Below are 18,117 nucleotides of genomic sequence, written 5' to 3'. Positions count from 1 at the left end.
AGTGATGCCCAGGGTGGTCCACATGTCCCTCACCCCGTGTCTCATGGTCCCAAATAAAGTCCAAGCTCCCAGCCCTCTGTCGAGCAGCAGGACGATTTCCACGTCTGCCCCCCTCCTGGCGCAGCGAGGCAGCAAGGATTAGCAGGAACGGTGAGGGGCACCTGATCGATACTCAGCTCCACCACAACTCCCCAGGGGCTCGGCCGGGAGGCAGGGGCACCCACAGCTGCCTCTGAGCCCGCCAGCTCAGCGCTCAGGGGCCAGGCAGGCAGATGGGCCCTGGCATGAGTGAGCACTCGTGCTGACGCCCTCCCCACTGGGGTGGATGGGCAGCCCTGCCTGCCACAGCTGGCACCTGGAGGGAGGGAACTGCACTTGGGTGGTGGGGCCCCAGGGAGCGGGCGGTGCCACCCTCCTCACTGTGCCAGGCGCCACCCACAGGCTGCTCACCACAAAGGGGGCCCCAGGGGCTTTTCCCCTGCGCCACCCCCAGCCCCACACCAGCGTTCCAAGCCCTGCAGAACCTAGCTCTGGCCTGTGTCCCGGCAGCTGCGGCTCTGCTCGGCTCCAGGATCAGAAGGACATGTTATGCCCATGGGCTGGGCAGCCCTGCAAGCCTGGCACTGTGCCAGAGTTAGCCCCCCTTCCTCTGCCTCTTGCCACAGCCTGGAGGGCAGGGCACATCACTAGCCCCACTCTCACACACACAACAGCAGTTTACTGAGCACCTGGGAGAGCCAGGGGGACCCACACAAGGGCCTACTGGCTCGGAGCTCACGTCACCAGTGGGGAAGCTGAGGCCCTGAGCAGCCCCGAGTGATGTGTTCAAGGTCACACAGCTGGATTCAAACCCAGGTCAGGCTCCAAAGATCCCTTTTTTTTTTTTTTTTCTGAGGCAGAGTCTTGCTCTTTCACCCAGACTGGAGTGCAATGGTGCCATCTCGGCTCACTGCAACCTCCCTCTGCCTCCCAGATTCAAGCAAGTCTCCCGCTTCAGCCTCCCAAGTAGCTGGGATTGTCTGGCTAATTTTTGTATTTTTAGTAGAGATGGGGTTTCACCATGTTGGCCAGGATGGTCTCGATCTCTTGACCTCAGGTGATCCACCTTCCTCGGCCTCCCAAAGTGCTGGGATTACAGGCGTGAGCCACCGGGTCCAGCCCAAAAGTCACTTTTTAAGGCCCCTCTCTGGGCCTCAGTCTCCTTGTCTGTAAAATGGGCATGATGAAGCCTTACCCCCAAGGCTGTGAGGACAGGGAGGGGTTGTGGCCTCAGGGGCTGTGCACAGGCAGCAGGGACCTTGCCAGCCCACCTGGCAGGTTTAGGTGATTGCTTGGTGTCCATCAAACCACTCCCCACACCCACCCACCCGCCCTGCCCTCCAGCCATCGGATTTCCTGTGCTCCACGTGTCATGCTGGAGCGTCCTGCACAGTTCACTCGGCTCCCTCTACCCAGCTCCACTCTCGGAATCCACGACGTTCACACAGCACTTCCTGTGCCCCAACTGCCCCCCTGCAGTAAGTGTTACTATTCCCTGCTCTCCAGATACAGGAATGGAGGTGCTGCCAGAAGAAGCAACGTGCCTCCCTCTACACAGCGGCTAGGCAGCGACAGAATGGGCCCCCACCACTGCACGGCACCGCCAGCACGGCTGTGCCACCAGCCTACAGGCCCAAGGGCCCACGGCCACCTCACGACGATGTCCTCCAGCCCCGAGCAAGGACCCTCATCTGCACACAGCCTGGCTCCCATTGAGGCCTCCCCTGCCCCAGATGCAGCGGTGCCGCCCAGGGCCAGGCCAGGCACGCAGAAGGGCTCACAGGAAGGCAAAGAAATCGGCACCCCAGGAGGTGTGTGTGGAACAGCAGCCTGGGCTGGCCTTCAGTGGGTGGCCTGGCCCACTGCCCCCGGCCACAATCGCTGGGCCCCTTGAGCCCAGAGGCGCCCTTACCTACTCGGAGCTCTTGCCCGAAGACGGTCTTCTCGCCGAGGGCAGAGCAGTTCCAGCGTCCAAAGCGGAACTGGTACTGGCACTCGTTGATGCCCATCTGCGCCCCCTCCCCGATCACAATGATGGCATCGGGCCGGCTCTGGCAGATGGCACGCTGCCGCGGGGCTAGGCCAGGAATCTTGTTGCAGATGATGTTGGCTCCCAGGGCCACCACGGATGACAGTGCTCTGCAGAGGGGAGGAGACAGAGGCCGTGAGACGGCGGCGGCCATCGCCCCTCCTCACCCCCAACACCTTCCCCCCCACTCAGCCTCTCAGTCGCAAGCCCTGCACTAGCTCCGCCCACCAGGGCACAAGCAGATCCCTGCCCTCGAGGGGCTGTTTCCCATCAACTCACACGCATGACCCCAGGAGACCACACAAATCACCCCAACTCACACGCGTGACCCCAGCCACACACACCCAGGCCTCTGAGCCTCAGAATGCGAGAATCACGCAACCGCAAGTCCCACAGCTCTCCAGGCCACTGAATCAGATCCACAGCCCTTCAGATGAGACAGCATCATGCTTCGGATGTGGCAGCTGCCAACTCGGGACTGTCTGCGCTGTCTCCAAGCGGCAGATCCCAACTCCGCGACCAATGGGGCTTCCCCTCATTTATAAATTCCCTGATGGCCCCTCCGTGGCACCTGGGCCAGGCAGGCTGCTGCAAAGGGTGGCAGCCAAGCCCATCCAGTACTGACTCCAGCTCCGACCTGTGTGTAACTTTGAGAAGGCACTCCCCGTCTGAGCCTCAGTTTCCACATCCATGAAATGGGGGTATAAAACACTCATCCCCCACCACCCAACCACAGGCTCAGACAACCACAGGGAGAAAGCCTGCACCGGGAATGGCGGCTGTTGCTGTTTTCTCCCCTGTCGGGGTGACCAGACACGCAGAGGAAGCAATTAGGCCCGCAGCAAATTGAGCACCTACTGTGTGCTGGGCTCGGCAGGGGCCTTATTGCAATACTGCAGCCTCGCAGTGGTCCACTGAGGGGAACTTTGTCATTAATCTCCTAGCAACTCTCATGACCTGAAGCCCTAGACAGGAACCCACAGGTCACGCTCACTCTACTTCAAGTGATATCAGTGGGGTTGTCATTTGTTCGTTTATTTATTTGTTTGTTTGTTTTGAGACAGAGTTTCGAAGTCTCACTCTGTCGCCCAGGCTGGAGTGCAGTGGTGTGATCTCAGCTCACTGCAACCTCCACATTCCGGGTTCAAGCCATCCTTTTGCCTTAGCCTCCCGAGTAGCCGTACTACAGGTGCCCACCACCACACCCGGCTAATTTTTGCATTTTTAGTAGAGACAGGATTTCACCGTGTTAGCCAGGCTGGTCTCGAACTCCTGACCTCAGGTCATCTGCCCGCCTCGGCCTCCCAAAGTGCTGGGATTACAGGTGTGAGCCACCGTGCCCAGGCTTGTGTGTTTTTTTTAATGAGGTGACATTCCCATAACATAAAATGAACCATTTTGAAGTGTACAGTTCTGTGGCATTTAATACACTCGGTGTTGTGCAACCTCCAGCACCGTCAGTTTCCAGATATTTCCACCACCCCAGAAGGAAATGGTACCCATCAGTCACTCCCCGTTCTCTCCTCCCCGACCCAGCAACCACCAGTCTGCTTTCTGTTCCCATGGATTTGCCCATTCTGGACGTTTCCTATGGATGGAATCATTCATCATGTGACCTTTGGCGTCTGGCTTCTTTCACTTAGTGTCGTGTTTTCAAGGGTCATCCGCGTGGTCGCAGGTCAGTGCTTCATGCCTTTGTAAGGCTGAGTGATATTCCATTGTGTTGATAGACCATATTTTGTGTATCCATTCATGGCTGGTGGGCATTTCGGCTGTTTCCACCTTTGGACCGCTGTGAGTAATGCCGCCATGAACGTGCGGGTAAGGTTTCTGTTTGAGCCTGTTTTCAGTCTCTGGGGCATGGACCTATACGTTGCTGGGTCAGGTGGTTCCTTCGCTTTCTGAGGACTTGCCGGACCGCCCTCCACAGCGGCTGCCCCAGTCGTCTGGCTTTAAGCACCTATGGAAGGGGCAGTGAGCTGGAAGGAGGGGGGCGGCTGGTTTCAGGCAGACCTGCAGGCAACAGTGAGTTTCAGCACAGCGCTTGGCTTCAAAACAACAGATCAGGCCTGTTTAGTGAGGGGGCAAGATGTGGGAGTTGGGGGGACCGCCGGGGTTTCCCCGAAGCTGATGCCCATGGCCCTGGGCCCCTAGTGTGCTGGGGACCCTTCTTCTACCTACTGCCCCCGCCCTTTTCTTGAGGGAAACAAGTCAGTGATTTTCCAGGGCGGCCGAGCACCCACAGCCAGCTGGAAAGTCCCCGTGTGGCCTGAGCCCACAGCACGTGCTGCAGCCGGGCTGCCAGGGCGACACTCAATCCCCGAGGCCCGCCCGGCCCGCCCACTAATCTGGCCAAGACCTCCCTGGGTCTCCCACGGGCACAATGGGCAGAAAAGCCCCAGGCTGGCATGGAGGAAGAGCATCTGGATGGGTGGGGCTGGGAGCGGGCTGGAATCTGGGGAATTCAGCCCAAAGTAATTGTAGATCCTCGGAAAACCGAGCTGGGGAAATGAGATGGATGGGAACTCTGCCGGGCACCCTGTTTACCGTGGGGCAGAGCCCGCCTCAGTCCTGGCCTGAGGGACACTCTCCAGTCCCAAATTCTCCCAGCAGGCTCAGGCCGAGAAACCCCCATAATCTGCAGTAGGTGCCCTTGCTGGGGGGACCCTGATAGGACTTAGCGTGGACCCTGGGGGCGGCAATGGATCATTGCAATGGCCAAAGCCCTGGCCTCCTGCCTCCAGCCAGCTGTCCACCACCGGCCCTGCCAGCACCCAGATCTGACTGTGTCACTCCTCTGCTCAAAGCCCATCCGTAGCTCCCCATTGCCCAGAGGACTATCCAAGCCCCTGTGCCTGGAACTAGAGGCCTCTCGGGGTCTGGGCTCGGATGACCCCGCCTCCCAGCTGTGTCTGCTGGTCCCTCCCCTGGCTGCTGCCCCTTCTCCGTTTTTCTGTCTGACATATTCCATTTCCCTTTCAGGGCCCAGGTAAAAGCCCCACTGTGCTCAAGCTCCTTATTCCCTGGCACTGAGGGGGAGCATGGTGGGCGCTGGTTTTGCGGGTGTAGAGCTGATTCTGCAGTCTCACAGTCACCGCGTCCATGCCCGGCTTCCCCTCACAGTCACCGTGTCCGTGCCCAGCTTCCCCTCACAGTCACCGTGTCCATGCCTGGCTTCCCCTCACAGTCACCGTGTCCGTGCCCAGCTTCCCCTCAGAGTCACCGTGTCTATGCCCGGCTTCCCCTCACAGTCACCGCATCCGTGGCTGGCTTCCCCTCAGAGTCACCGTGTCTGTGCCCGGCTTCCCCTCAGAGTCACCATGTCCTTGGCTTCCCCTCACAGTCACCGTGTCCGTGCCTGGCTTCCCCCTCACCGTGTCCCTGACTTCTTCTCATAGTCCGTGTCCCGAGCTTCCCCTCACAGTCACCGCATCCGTGCCCGGCTTCCCCTCACAGTCACCGTGTCTGTGCCCGCCTTCCCCCTCACCGTGTCCCCGGCTTCCTCTCACAGTCCATGTCCCCAGCTTCCCCTCACAGTCACCGTGTCCGTGCCCTGCTTCCCCTCACAGTCACCATGTCCCCAGCTTCCCCTCACAGTCACGGTGTCCCCAGCTTCCCCAGCAGACGGTGGGCCCCTCCAGGACAGTGTTAAGTCTGCGCTCAGTCAGGTCTCAGGGCTGCTGGGTGTGGCCATCCGGAGTGTTTGTGGAATAGATAAATGAATAAATGAACAAGTCAGTACTTAAGAACCACATCTGAAAGAACTACAACTCAACAACAAAAAGACAAACAACCCAGTGTTACAATGAGCAAAGCGCTTGTAGACATTTCTCCAAAGGAGATATACACATGGCCAATAAGCTCTGGAGAAGATGCTCAACCTCAGCAATCACTGGGGAAGTGCAAACCAAAACCAAAATGAGATGCCGCCTCACACCCACTAGGATGGCTATGATTAAAAAAAGAAGAAGAAAGAAAAGAACAAGTGTTGCCAAGGATGTGGAGAAACTGAAACCCTCACACATTGACGATAGGAGCATACAACGGTATAGCCACTGCAGACAATGGTTTGGCAGTTCCTCAGTAAGTTCAACCTGGAGTCACCCAGCGATTCCACCCCTTGGTATATATTCAAATGAACTGAAGACAGGTGTTTAGACTAAAGTGTGTACACAAATGATCATAGTAGCACTATTCACAATAGCCAAATGGTGGAAACAAACTCAATGCCTGTCGACAGCTGAGTGGATAAACCAAATGTGGTCCATCTATACAATGGAACATTATGTGGCCATAAAAACGAGCAAAGCACTGGGTTATGCCACGGTGTGGAGGAACCTCAACAATACAATGTTACATGGAGGAAGCTAGACCCCAAAACCACGCACTGTGTGGTTCCATGGCTATGAAATGGCCAGAATAGGCAAATCCATCGAGACAGAAAGTAGAAAGGTGATTGCCAGGGCTGGGAGGAGGAACGGGGAATGGGGAGTGGCTGCCTAATGGGTATGGAATTTCCATCTGGGGTGATGGAAAGTTCTGGAACTGGGGGTAGTGACTGCACCACATTGTGAATGGACTAAATGTCACTGAATTGTTCACTTAAAAGTAGTTAAAATGGTAAATTTTATTTTACGTATTTTAACCATGATTTTAAAAAACTCTATCGATACACAGGACTTCCGCACCCCAGTGAAGATTAGGACCCAACTGAAGGGGATGTAAGAGGCCCACCCAGCCGACGCCCTGCTTGCTTTCTTGCACACTTATCTGGGGTGTGTGCGGCTGACACAGCGGGGGGACTAGAGCCCCCAGCAGCCCCCTGCGTGCCCGTGCATGGGTTAAAGGGGAAGTAAAGGCATCAGGGAATAGAATACAGGCTCCTGCACTGTATTTTGTTCCAGGAGTATAAATAATTAGATGTGGTTGATAATTCAGAAATAATTTCAAAATTGTCTCCCTTACTAAGTGGGGCTGTTTGTGTTTCCACTAACAATACCAAGTGCTCCCATTCTGAGGGTCGACTCTGGGCCATCGGGACCTCAGACCTCACCTGTGTATCATTTAATCCTCACCTTGCTAGGTGAGTGGTGCCATCCTCATTTTGCAGGTGTGCAGACTGGAGCTCAGAGAGGCTAGGGGACCTGCCTGGGGCTGCACGGCCAGGCTTGGAGCCCAGTCTCTGAATCCAGAACTCAGGTAGAAGGAGGAGTGCCACATAGTAAGTGTGGGACACACACTAGAACGTGGCCTGGAGCAGGCACTGTGTCGGTTTTTCATTCTCAAAACAGCTTAAGTTCTTCCTTTGCTTAAAATCCTTCAGGCCGTGCAGCAATTCATTCCAGGTGCACAGGCGGCTCCCATGCAGCTGCCATCCCTGCCCTCCTACTGCTGCCCCGGGCACTGTCCAGTCTGACCCCTGCCCTCCCCAAGCCAGCCTGGCCCTGCCACACCCTAGGCCTGGCCCATGCCATTCCTTCCACCTGGAGGCGAGGGGGCTGGGGATCGGGGTGACTGGGACTGGCCCTCCTTAGAGAATGGTCGGCGTGGGAAGTGGGGGAAAAATATCTACCAATTATTTTTATAGCCAGTGATTTAGAGGAGGCCAGAGAGCCATGTGGGTAGTGTGCTGGGGCCACTGGGGAGCGTGGGGCCACTGGGGAGCATGGGCCGGCCATGGGCACCCTCAGCAAACCCTGGGGGGCGGACCCAGCTTCGCGCCAAGTGTGAAAACTCTCAGTGGTAGCTTCCTCATCCTCAGCTGCTTGCCTGGGTGCCCAGGGAAGGTTGGCCAGGAAGGCTCTGAGTAGCTGTGAGTGCAGAGATGCTGGGAGCGGGGACATTCATGTCTCAGTTGCTGACCTTTTTCATGGAAAATTCTGCCCCCGGCTTGTCCCCCTGCACTGAATGGGGCCTCGGGACACAGGCGAGATGCCAGGTGGGATGGGCAGGTTGCAAGTCTGGAAAGTTTCCTTACCCCAGCCTGGGCCAGTCCGCTGCAGGGAGGGCACTTATGGGAGAAGAGTTTAGCCCTGCAGACAAGAAGCCTCCTCCTCATTCCCCAGGGACCGTAGACAAGGCCCTGCAGTCTCAGGTCAGAGGCCAGCAGAGGTCCAGGAGCTTCCTGAGATGCATCTTGGAGCAGGCTTTGAGCTGGCCCCGTGTACAAGGAGGGGCTGCTGCCAGGTAGCAGGATGACCCCAAGGGAGTGGGGCTGCCTCCAGGAGGAGGTGGCTGCGGTGGGGGTGAGGGGCAGGTGAGGACACTCCAGCCCCTTCAACCACTGCCAGGTGACAGATGAGAGCAGAAGTGGACAGAAGGCAAGTCCCTGGCTGTGGTGTTAGCCAGGTACCAGGCCAGCCCCGTAGCCCTGGGGTGCCTGAGTCTGCAAATTCCTAGCTGTGAGACTCAGGCGAGTTTCTTAACTGTGTCTCAGTTTCCTCCTCTGTCAAATGGGAGGGATAACAGCCCCCATCCATCTCAGAGCTGCTAGGAGGGGCCACCCTGTGGCGTCCACAGCATGGGCCACTGGCCTGCAGTGACAGCCCTCATTATTAACCCTTGAAGCTTGAGACTGCAAGCTCATTACTGACCTCATTCACTGGACACACAATCTCTGAGCCCCAGGATCCAGCCTCCCCCGGGAGATCAGGGACCAGCTTCATCTATGGGGCCCCAAGTCCGAGACCAGTAATTGTGAAGCTACTGGGTATCCGCGTCAGCCACTGCACCCACCACCGATGGGTCCATGCCCAGATCAGCCCTTCCCTGTGACCCAGCAATCTCTCTCCTGTACCCAGGATAAACCCGCGCGTGTGATCACCCAAGGATACCCACATGGGTCTATACCACAAATGGGAAACAATCCAGGCATCTGTCAACAGGAGGATAGATAAATAAAGTGTGGTCCATCCATGCAGCGTGACTACACGGCGAGGAAACTGCTGACACGCGTCAACACGGATGGGCCTCACAGACACCCTTGTGCATGAAAGAAGCCAGGAAAGAGGATGTGTGGATTCCACCACTTCTAAGAATCTCCGGCCAGGCGCAGTGGCTCACGCCTGTAATCCCAGCACTTTGGGAGGCTGTGGTGGGTGGGTCACCTAAGGTCTGGAGTTTGAGACCCGCCTAGCCAACATGGTGAAACCCTGTCTCTACTAAACATACAAGAATTAGCCAGGCATGGTGGTGCACGCCTGTGATCTCAGCTACTTGGGAGGCTGAGGCAGGAGAATTGCTTGAACCAGGAGGCGAAAGTTGCAGTGAGCCGAGATCACGCCACTGCACTCCAGCCTGCATGAGGGAGCAAGACTCCGTCTCAAAAAAAAAAAAAAAAAAAAAAAACAGAAAACACACTTCAAAATTCAAATGCCAACATTAAAAATCATGCCCGTGTGCTTTGTATGTGCCCAGCCCGCACGGGGGGTGCTAGCCTTTCCTGCACACATGCTCCATGGGGCCACTGGGCTGGGCCAGCCACCGACCTAAGGCAGAGCTGGGCTGAGCCAGAATGCCCTGCCAGGGCTCCTCTGCCCCAGCCTGTGCCCATCAGCCAGCCTGTCCCCACCAGGCCCTCAGCCTCTGTGGACCCTGAATGCCAGCAACAGCCCACTGCAGCAGCTCCCAGGCAGTGAGAAGGTTAAGTGCAGGAGAGCTCAGGGAGTTGTGGGGGCTCACAGCCCTTGGTGGAGTGCCCTCCTGCTCCTCCCGTGCCCAGCCTGGCACTCAGGCAGTGGACAGAGTCACCCACATAGCCACCATCCTTCCTCTCAAAGGAGCAGGGCCCATCAGCAGTGATGCGGAGGCTAGGAAGGAACAGGGTTGTGGGACGTGGCCCCTCTGGCTAAGACCCTCCTCTGGGCGACACCATCTCTGCCAAGGCCCAGCCTGGGGGCTCCCTCCTCCAACATTCTCAGGAGCTTTGGGGTAACCTGTCATCTCACTCTTGGGTACCCTGAGCCCAGGTGGCAGGGAGTGGGCAGCATCTCACCTGCGACCAGAATTAGAGCCGCCCTGTCCTCTCCCCGACACCCCTGCTGTGCTCAGGAGTTTCTCCCGCTTCAAAGCCTCCCCCAGCAGGTAGGAGTCTGACCTAAATCCCTCATGCTGTCAGGGTCTTCAGTGGTTGAGGCAGAGTGGACACCCACTGCGTGCCTGACTAGCCTCAGAGTCCCCTCAGGGTTGCTATTTCAAAGCTCGGGAGGCCAAGGGCTAGAATGGTGACAATAATCATGATTACTCTTCCCTCAGAACAGGAATCGGAGGTCCAGAAAGGTTCAGCAGCCTGCCTGGTAGCTCAGGAAGGCAGGGAGCGAGCAGGGCTGGAACCCACCCCCGCCGTCCTGGGGCTGGCCAGTGCCCTGTCATCAACCCTGCCCCTGGGACATGCCCCATTCCTGACCCTCAAAGACAGCGGGGGCAGAATGGGCAGAGTGTGGCCACTTGTCCTCCTGGAGAGCCACCCTCCCATGTAAGTCCCTAGAGGCAGGAGGCTGCATCTGGGGCCAGGCTGTGTGGGGTGGGCCTTTCCCAAGGAGCTCTTGGAGAAGGAAGCCCCCGACGTGCACCAAGCTGCAAGGAGTCTCTCAGGCTCCAGACTGAGTCACGGGCCCTCCCCGAACAGTTCCGAGCCCCCATAGCTGGGTCCAGGATGGCAGAACCCTGTCTTACTCCCCACGATATGCTGGGCCTGGTGCAAGGCCAGGCGTGGCAGAGCCTCAGCTGTCACCGCAGAATGAGTGAATGAATGGTGGGTGACGAGTGGCTGACAGACACATGTGGGAGACATTCTTCCCCGACAGAGGCCCCTGCCTGTGCAGGCAGCAGGATGGGGCAGCTGGGACACCCTCAGCGGGGCTGGGGCTGCAGGCTGGACACGGGGTGGGCAGCAACGCGGCCGTGGGCTGTCCCTTTGTCACTCAGACTGTGTTACAGGTCAGTCGAAACCAGCTTGCATCCCCACTTCACACAGGGTTGAGAAAATGCCCACGACCCACGTCACGGCCCTGCGTTTAAAAGTGGGGGAACGGGTGGTGAGGATTATGAGGGTGAAACCACCCAGAGTCACCATCGAGAGGGCACAGCTCCCCGCCAGCAACAGGACAAGCTGTGTCTTTCTGGTGATGAAGCCTGGGAGAAATCGGTTGTGCTATGACACAGATGTGGGCTCGTGTCCCGAGGAGGCCTGGGAGCCAGGCACCTCCACCTCAGTATCCCGTTTCTCCTCCAAATTCCCAAAAACCGACCCCACAAACCACAGCTCAGCTCTGTTTTGCCAGTGGGGGTGCAATTGGCCCCACAGCAGCAGAGACTCCTCCCACCCGGCTGGACCCCCGCTCTCCCGCCTCGCTCTGGACTGGACACCGGCTCCCAACACAGCACCCAAGCAGCCCTAGTGCTGCCCAGCCCACCCAGTTCAGGGTGGAAGTAGCCCCCTACCCCGCCACTGAAAGCATTCCCCAGAAGGACCGGGGCCGCTCTCTGTGGGGGAGACACGAGATCTGACTTCTTCCTGGAACCCAGCTGGAGCCTGCCCGGGCCTCAGCATCCCACCAGACCCCCTAGAGCCACAGGAGCAGAAGCGGGAACCCTGGGGCCGTCTGCCCTCCCCCGCAGATAACATGGACCTCTATCAAAAAGCTCATCAGAGGTCAGAAAGGCTTTCCCCAGCATGCCCCGCTCTGTCCCCAGGACACCCAGCATCCTGCCCCCCCAACCCGCCATCCTGCCCCTGGCATGGGCCCATGCCCCACCCTGACACCAGCAGGATCATGGCCTCGAGGGGCCCAGGCCTGCCCCCTCAGCCCTCACTCTTGCCCACACCCGTTCCTCCTTCCTAGCATGCTGGCCCGCCCCCGACCTCTGAGCTCTCCACTGCAGAGACCCCTTCTTAGGGCGGTATTCTCACCCACCAGCCCCCTCTGCGAGCGCCCAGACTGTGCTTGACCTCTCAGGCTGTCCTAAAGCCACTGTGTCAGCGGCAGACTCCCCAGGGCAGGGGTCCCCAGCATTGCCCAGCAGCTGGCCAGGCCCTAAGCTCACCTTGGTCATGAGCCACCCCACCCCCCCAGCTGAGGGAGCATGGGCAGCCCCCTCCCCAGCTCTCTGGGTGGCAGGGACAGCCTGGCTGAGCCTGGGCCTGATCTCCGGCCTCCCTCCCGGCCCCTGGCCCTGGCTGCCGGGCTGCCCCGGGCTCCTGCGGCCCACGCTGCTGGCCCGGGGCGCTTTGTAATTCTTCCTTCTCAGGCATCTTCTGGCAAAAATATTTGAAGAATGTTCCAATTATCTGTGATCAGCCAGGGAGGCGGGCCTGGGTCCACCCATCCAGGAAGTAAGTCAGCAGATACCCGGGAGGACAGCGCCTGGCCCCCGTGCCCACCCAGGGCCGAGTCCTCGCCAGCCTCTTCCTCGGGTGGGCAGGGGGTTGGCCCGGAACTTTCCATCTATATAGGGGCTCTTCTATGGCCTTGGAGCCCAGCAGGGTTCCTTGGGGCTGAGTATGGGGCAGGGGCTGGTGGTGGCCTCAGTGTTCCTGCCTGTCAAATGGGGATAAGAATGTGGGCCAGGTCTGGGGTCATTCAGCAGACCCCATGAGCCACAGGCTGCAGACTGGCCAGATACCCCTACTCACCCAGAACAGAGCTCTACCTGCACCTGCCCCATAACGCCTGACCCCCACAGCAGCTCTGGCGCTGCCCTCAGAGGAGGCTGGAAGGGACGCATTGCAGCCCAGAGCTGGGCGCACCGGTGAGAAGGAACCAGAGAGAATGAATAGGACAGGTCTGGGCTCAACAGCTGGTGCCCCGTCCTTTCTCAGGGCCCAGCTCCGTGGGGTGGGGGTGGGGTGGGGGGGGTGGGGTTTGGGCCAGAAGTTTCGCCCGGCCACCCCAAGGCTGTTCTGAGTCTCAGTTTTCCCATCTGAGAGCAGGGAACAATCACCTCTCCTTTGGCAAGTGGCAGGTGAGGCCCGGGAGGGGCCTTGCACCTGTCGGGGAGGGACAGGCCCAAAGCGCTCCCCTCTCCAAGCAGGGTTCATGATGTGTGGGGTCCTGGAACCGTTTCCCACCCTGTCCCACCCTCTCCCCACTCTGGTTCCCCTGCTGGTCCTTGCCAGCCTGACCTTACAGATGAGGAAACTGAGACTCAGAGAGAACAGCCAGAAGAGAGCAGTGTGGGTGGGGGCCGGGGCAGTGAGTCCTCAGAGGAGGCACAGGGAGCTGGGCGGGTGGGGGGTGGGCAAAGAAGGGGCTGGGGAGAGCAGAGGGCTGACACCCCCAGGGCCCAGCTCAGGAATGAGGCCATCCCTCTGCCCCTCCCTGCCCCTCCCGGCCTCAGTTTCCCAACTGTGTAGTGAGGGGCTGAGGTGACAATCCGGGTACCTGCAGCTGTGTCCTAAAGAGGTTCGCTTGCTTGCTTGGGTTTGGGGTCCTGTGTTCCAGTTCTGCTCAGCCGCTGGCTCTCGCTGGCCTCCCTGAGCCTCAGTTTGCCCGTCTGTCCAATGGGGAGAACCGGCCTGCTGGGGGGTGGGGCATCCTACAGGCTGCACCCCACCACAGTCCTTCCTGCCACTCTTTCCACGCCACTGCTCTGCTCAGCTCTCGGCTCGCAGTGTTCCCAGGGAAGGGAGCAGAGCGTCCGCTTGCTCCCTCACGCCCCCGGCGGGCGGCTGCCCTCCCACCCTCCCCACATAGCTGGCATTCCTGGCTTGGCAGCCTGGGACCCCACCCTGGAGAAGAACCAGAATGCCTGGGAAAAAGCTGGTGAAGAGCTGGGGGCCCCAGGCAGGGCTGAGGCTGCTGCAGGTGGATGAGCCACAGCCATGGGGTCCATTGCACCCCTGGCCAACACAAGCAGCCCGCAGCTAATGAGGTCAAGGGCAGACACTCCCAGCCACCGTATCTGCTAAGTCTGTGAAATGAGAGCCTCACCCACTCACTGTGACCCCCAAACCTCAGGACACTGACCTCTGACTTCAGAACCTTCCAGATCTCCACCGGCACCCAGGGCCCATCACGATGCACCAGGTGCTGGCCACACTGGACTAGCTCCTCCCCCTCCAGGGGCAGGTACCTTGCCCCCTCCAGCAGCCAGGCAAGATTCCAGAGCCAGCTTGGTGCCTCCTCCTCCAAGAAGTCCACCAGGGTCTCTCTCAGTTCTCCCCTCTCCACTCCCTGCAGGATCACATCTGTGCTGGTCTCCTGAGAAAGCTGTTGGGACTGAAATTCAGCTATGCCCTTCCCTAGGTCTTACCCTGGCCCTTCTCTTTGCTTCCCACAGTACAGATGGGAACAGCAACACCCAGAGATGCCACAGCACCTGAGACCACACAGCTAGCTGAGACCCTAGCAAGGATGGGACTCCCAGTCCTGGCCCTGGCCCTGATGCCACAGATCTGTTGGAAGCAGGGGCGCCTTGCAGGCCTGGGTGACCAGGATGCCAACCTGAAACCTCAGGACAGATGGGTGGGTGGACAGACAGGTGGAACATGTTGGAGGGAGCTGGCAGGCCCCATTGGCCCATGGCCAGGATGGGAGTCGGGACACTTTGTGGCTGGGCCAGCACCCCGGCCTTCCTGGCTGCTCTGGACTTGGCTGAGTGGCAGGTCTGGGGGCTGAGCTATCACCTCTCTGCGGACTGCAAGACAGGGCTGAGCTCCCCGCCCTGGGACTCAGCCTTAGGCCATAGTCCTGAAGGGTCCTCCTTCCAGGAACAGATGGGAGCCACGCCCAGTCCATGCCTGGGCCACACAGCGTCTCAGACAGAGTGTGAGCCAGATCCAGGCCAGCCCCACGTAGGTCATCTGCATTCTCCAAAGCAGAGGACCCATTCTGGGTCAGAAGTCCCCTATGCATAATTCTACATCCCCCTCACCTTTCAAGCAGCCCACTTTTCTGGAATGCTCCCTCCAAGAATTCTTAAGCCACCACCGCCTCCTAGCCAACTGCTCAGCTTGGATGCCTTGTGGCCCAGAGTGCCCACTTCCCCAGGGGCAGCCTCCTCTGCCTCTCATCAGCCTGGCTGAGTGAGTGCTTATGGAGCCTTCAGAACTCCAGGGGCCTTGACTGAACTGAACTGGGCCGAGGTCCTGAGTGCCGTCCCTGCCTTCCCCACAGCGAGCCCCCAGTTGGAGTTCATCATTCCCATTTTACAGAGGCGGCTTAGAGAGGAGCGGCATCTCGGGCCAGGCCACACAGCAACGTGGCAGTGGTTTGGTATCAGAGACAACAGCAGGACCAGACCCTGTGGCTTTTCCCCCACCTTTGGGCTCTGCCTCTTCCCACCCTCCCGTCCTCCCTGCCACAGGAATCTCCCCTTTGGAAGGCAGTAAGGGGAAGCCGAGCTGGGCTCTGGGCTCACAGTCAGAGCTGACTGCAAAGCCTGGCTCTCCCCAGCCTCTGAAGGTAGGGGACCAGCCCCAGCCACCCCTCCAAGGCTGCTCCGAAGCAGGGGACTCCCGCAACAGAGGGAGGCATCACACCGCACACCCTGCCAGGCTCCTAAAGATGCCAGAAGGAAATACAAGAGCACGATGGGGCGCCAGGTGACCCCCCGCACCTCCAGGAGCTGCAGCCTGGAGGGGAGCCCCCAGGCCACACGCTGGGGAGGCAGGTTCTGAGAGAGAGCAGGTGCGGCCCATGTGCAGTCTGCAGCCCTCAGCCCAGTGCCCCTCCCCAGGTGCAGTTCCACAGCAGCCCAGCCTGGCCACTTCGGGGACTGTGTCCCGCAGGTCCCCAGGCCCCGCATCCCTGTGTACTCTGGACTACGGCAGACATGGAGTGACTAGAGCCCGGAGCCACTGACTCCCTATCCAGTGCTCTCTCCACGACACCAGCCTGCCTGGCATCCAGGATCCTGGGCCTGTCACCCCCAGGAACACTCCCTGAACACCCTGAGGCTCAGAAAGGTGTGCCCGACATGTGATTCCATCCCCAGGGCAGCGCCACCAAGGCGGGTGACAACCTTGCTGGAGCAGTGATGGGGCCCAGCAAGCGCTTCAGCCTGTGGCCCCTGAAGGCCAGAGCCCTCCCCAGGCTGAGGGCAGCCGTGGGGCACACAGGAGGAACCCCGGGCAATGGAGATGGCAGAGTGATGAATCTGCCTTCCTAGTGGGGGTGTCAGCCGCACCTGGAAATTCCCAACACTTCCTCGCCAGCGGTGACGTCACCCTGGGAAGACCTGAGTCAGGGGACCCCGGAAGTCATCCAGCCCCCGGCCACCCACTCCCTCTTCCCACCTGTGCCACTAGGGGCCAAGCACACCTGGGGCCACCACCGGCTCTGCCACCCCTGGGCAGTGGGCCCTGACCTGGGAGTTCACTGGGTCCCAGACCCACAAGTGGTCATCAGACTGACAGATTTGCTGGGTACCGACTGAGTGAGGGCCTGGTACTGCCCTGAGCGCTGGGGAGGAGGCAGGCAACCCTGCAACCCCAGTCCTGGCCAAGCACACTCCCTTGGCACCCCGGCCACCAGATGGTCCTACAGACTCAGCCATCTCCTCTCAGCCCCAGAGTGGCCCGGGCCCTGCATCTGCAGCTGGTGGGCAGGACCAGCCTCCTCCATGCTTCCCCATCCTCCACCTCATTGCCCAGAAGGGTCTTTCTAGAGCTCTGCCGAAGCCACTCCTCCCTGCCCTGGGCTCCCCAGACCCGAGATCACTGCCTCCGGCCCCACACCCACCTCACCTTCCCCTGCTCCAGCCTACTCGAACCTGCTGCTCCCCACTCCCGATGCCGCCACATCCTCTTCACACCTCCAGGCCTTTGCCCACATCTGTCCCTTTCCGAGGAACCCACCTTCCTTCCCTCCAGCAGGTCCTTCAGGGCCGAGGTCAGAGGCTGCCTCCCTAGAGAGGTCTTCCCTGGGCCACCCTCATCACAGATGGCTTAGAGCTCCTGCTGTGGGTCCCACAGGGCTTTGTGTAAACGACGCTGGAAGGGAGGGCGGTAGGGGCTTTCCTTCCCAGTCACACCTGCACACCTGGCCAGCCCTGATCACCCACCCATGGGGGCTGCCATCACGCTGTGGGCATGAAGGGAAAGTTCAGGGTGGTGGTGGGGCCAGCAGGAAGGGGAGGAGGGAGCAAGAGGACCTGGGGGAGCATCCAGACCCACCACCCAGATGGGGAAACTGAGGCCCAGAGAAGGGGAGGGATACCCTCAAGGTTGCCACAAGCCCACAGCTGAGCCAGGAAGAGGACCTGGGCATCCAGGACCACACACACACTGACCCAACAAAGCTGGCCAGGCTGCTCTCAGAGCTCCTGGGTCAGGGGCGAAAGCAGCGCAAGGCCCAGAACAGAAGGCCTCTGGGCTTCCCATACCCACAGGACAGCTGCACCTCTGGTTCCAAAGCTAACCTTGGAGGCAGCCCCTGCAACCTTGAGACCCTCGCTCAGGGCCCCGGGGACTCTTGGTCAACACACAGTGCTAAGCAACTGGAGGCACTGGTTTCTGCCTAGAGAGGACAGGCAGGAAATGGGACAGGCAACAGAGCCCGCCCAAGGCTGGAAACCTGCCTTAGTAAGACACCGTGACAAGTGGCATGGACCCGACAGCCAGGAGTCCCTGGGCTCAAATCTGGGCTCAGCTGCTTGACCCGGGCGAGTGACTCTGCACCCTGACCTCGTCTTCCTCACTCCACCACCTACCAAGGCAGACGGGCCTCTCCTAGCTCCCCTTCTCTGGCAGCCCGAGGGGGACACAGATTCCAAAGCAGACCTGGGCACTGTGCACACGTCAGTCCCACCAGGGAGGGCCTTCTGGGGGAAACTGAGTCCTCCAGAAGTGGGAATGCCTCACCCTGTGTCCCCCAGGCGGGGGTCTGCAGGGCAGGTGGTGCATTCCCATGGAAGGGGCTTTGCCATCTGTCTCACCACTTGGGACTGCGCAGTTCTCAGTCTCAGCTCTGGACGCCTCGTCACACCAATACCCACTGCGCAGGGGCCAGCTGAGACACCACCAGTCCTTGTGCCCGGGCTCCCTCCGGCCTGGCCCATTCAGAGCTCCAACAGGGCACGGAAAGGTTGGAGCAGGGATCACAGTGCGG

The 18,117-nt window shown here is 59.7% G+C and overlaps 1 protein-coding gene across 2 annotated transcripts in view; it reads right to left on the bottom strand.

The window, feature by feature from the left end:
• Window positions 1-18,117, bottom strand: part of WNT7B (Wnt family member 7B) — a 53,686-nt gene that overhangs the window by 25,456 nt on the left and 10,113 nt on the right. For both annotated transcript variants that reach the window (XM_055253887.2, XM_055253885.2), the window contains exon 2: window positions 1,952-2,178. In XM_055253887.2, coding sequence (XP_055109862.1) covers window positions 1,952-2,178 — 227 coding nt within the window. The remainder of the gene's footprint in view (window positions 1-1,951; window positions 2,179-18,117) is intronic.

Source organism: Symphalangus syndactylus, chromosome 18 (assembly GCF_028878055.3).
Source record: "Symphalangus syndactylus isolate Jambi chromosome 18, NHGRI_mSymSyn1-v2.1_pri, whole genome shotgun sequence".
NCBI classification, from domain to species: Eukaryota; Metazoa; Chordata; class Mammalia; order Primates; family Hylobatidae; genus Symphalangus; species Symphalangus syndactylus.
The sequence above is the reverse complement of the archived record's forward strand: the minus strand, read 5'-3'. Positions and strand labels throughout refer to the sequence as shown.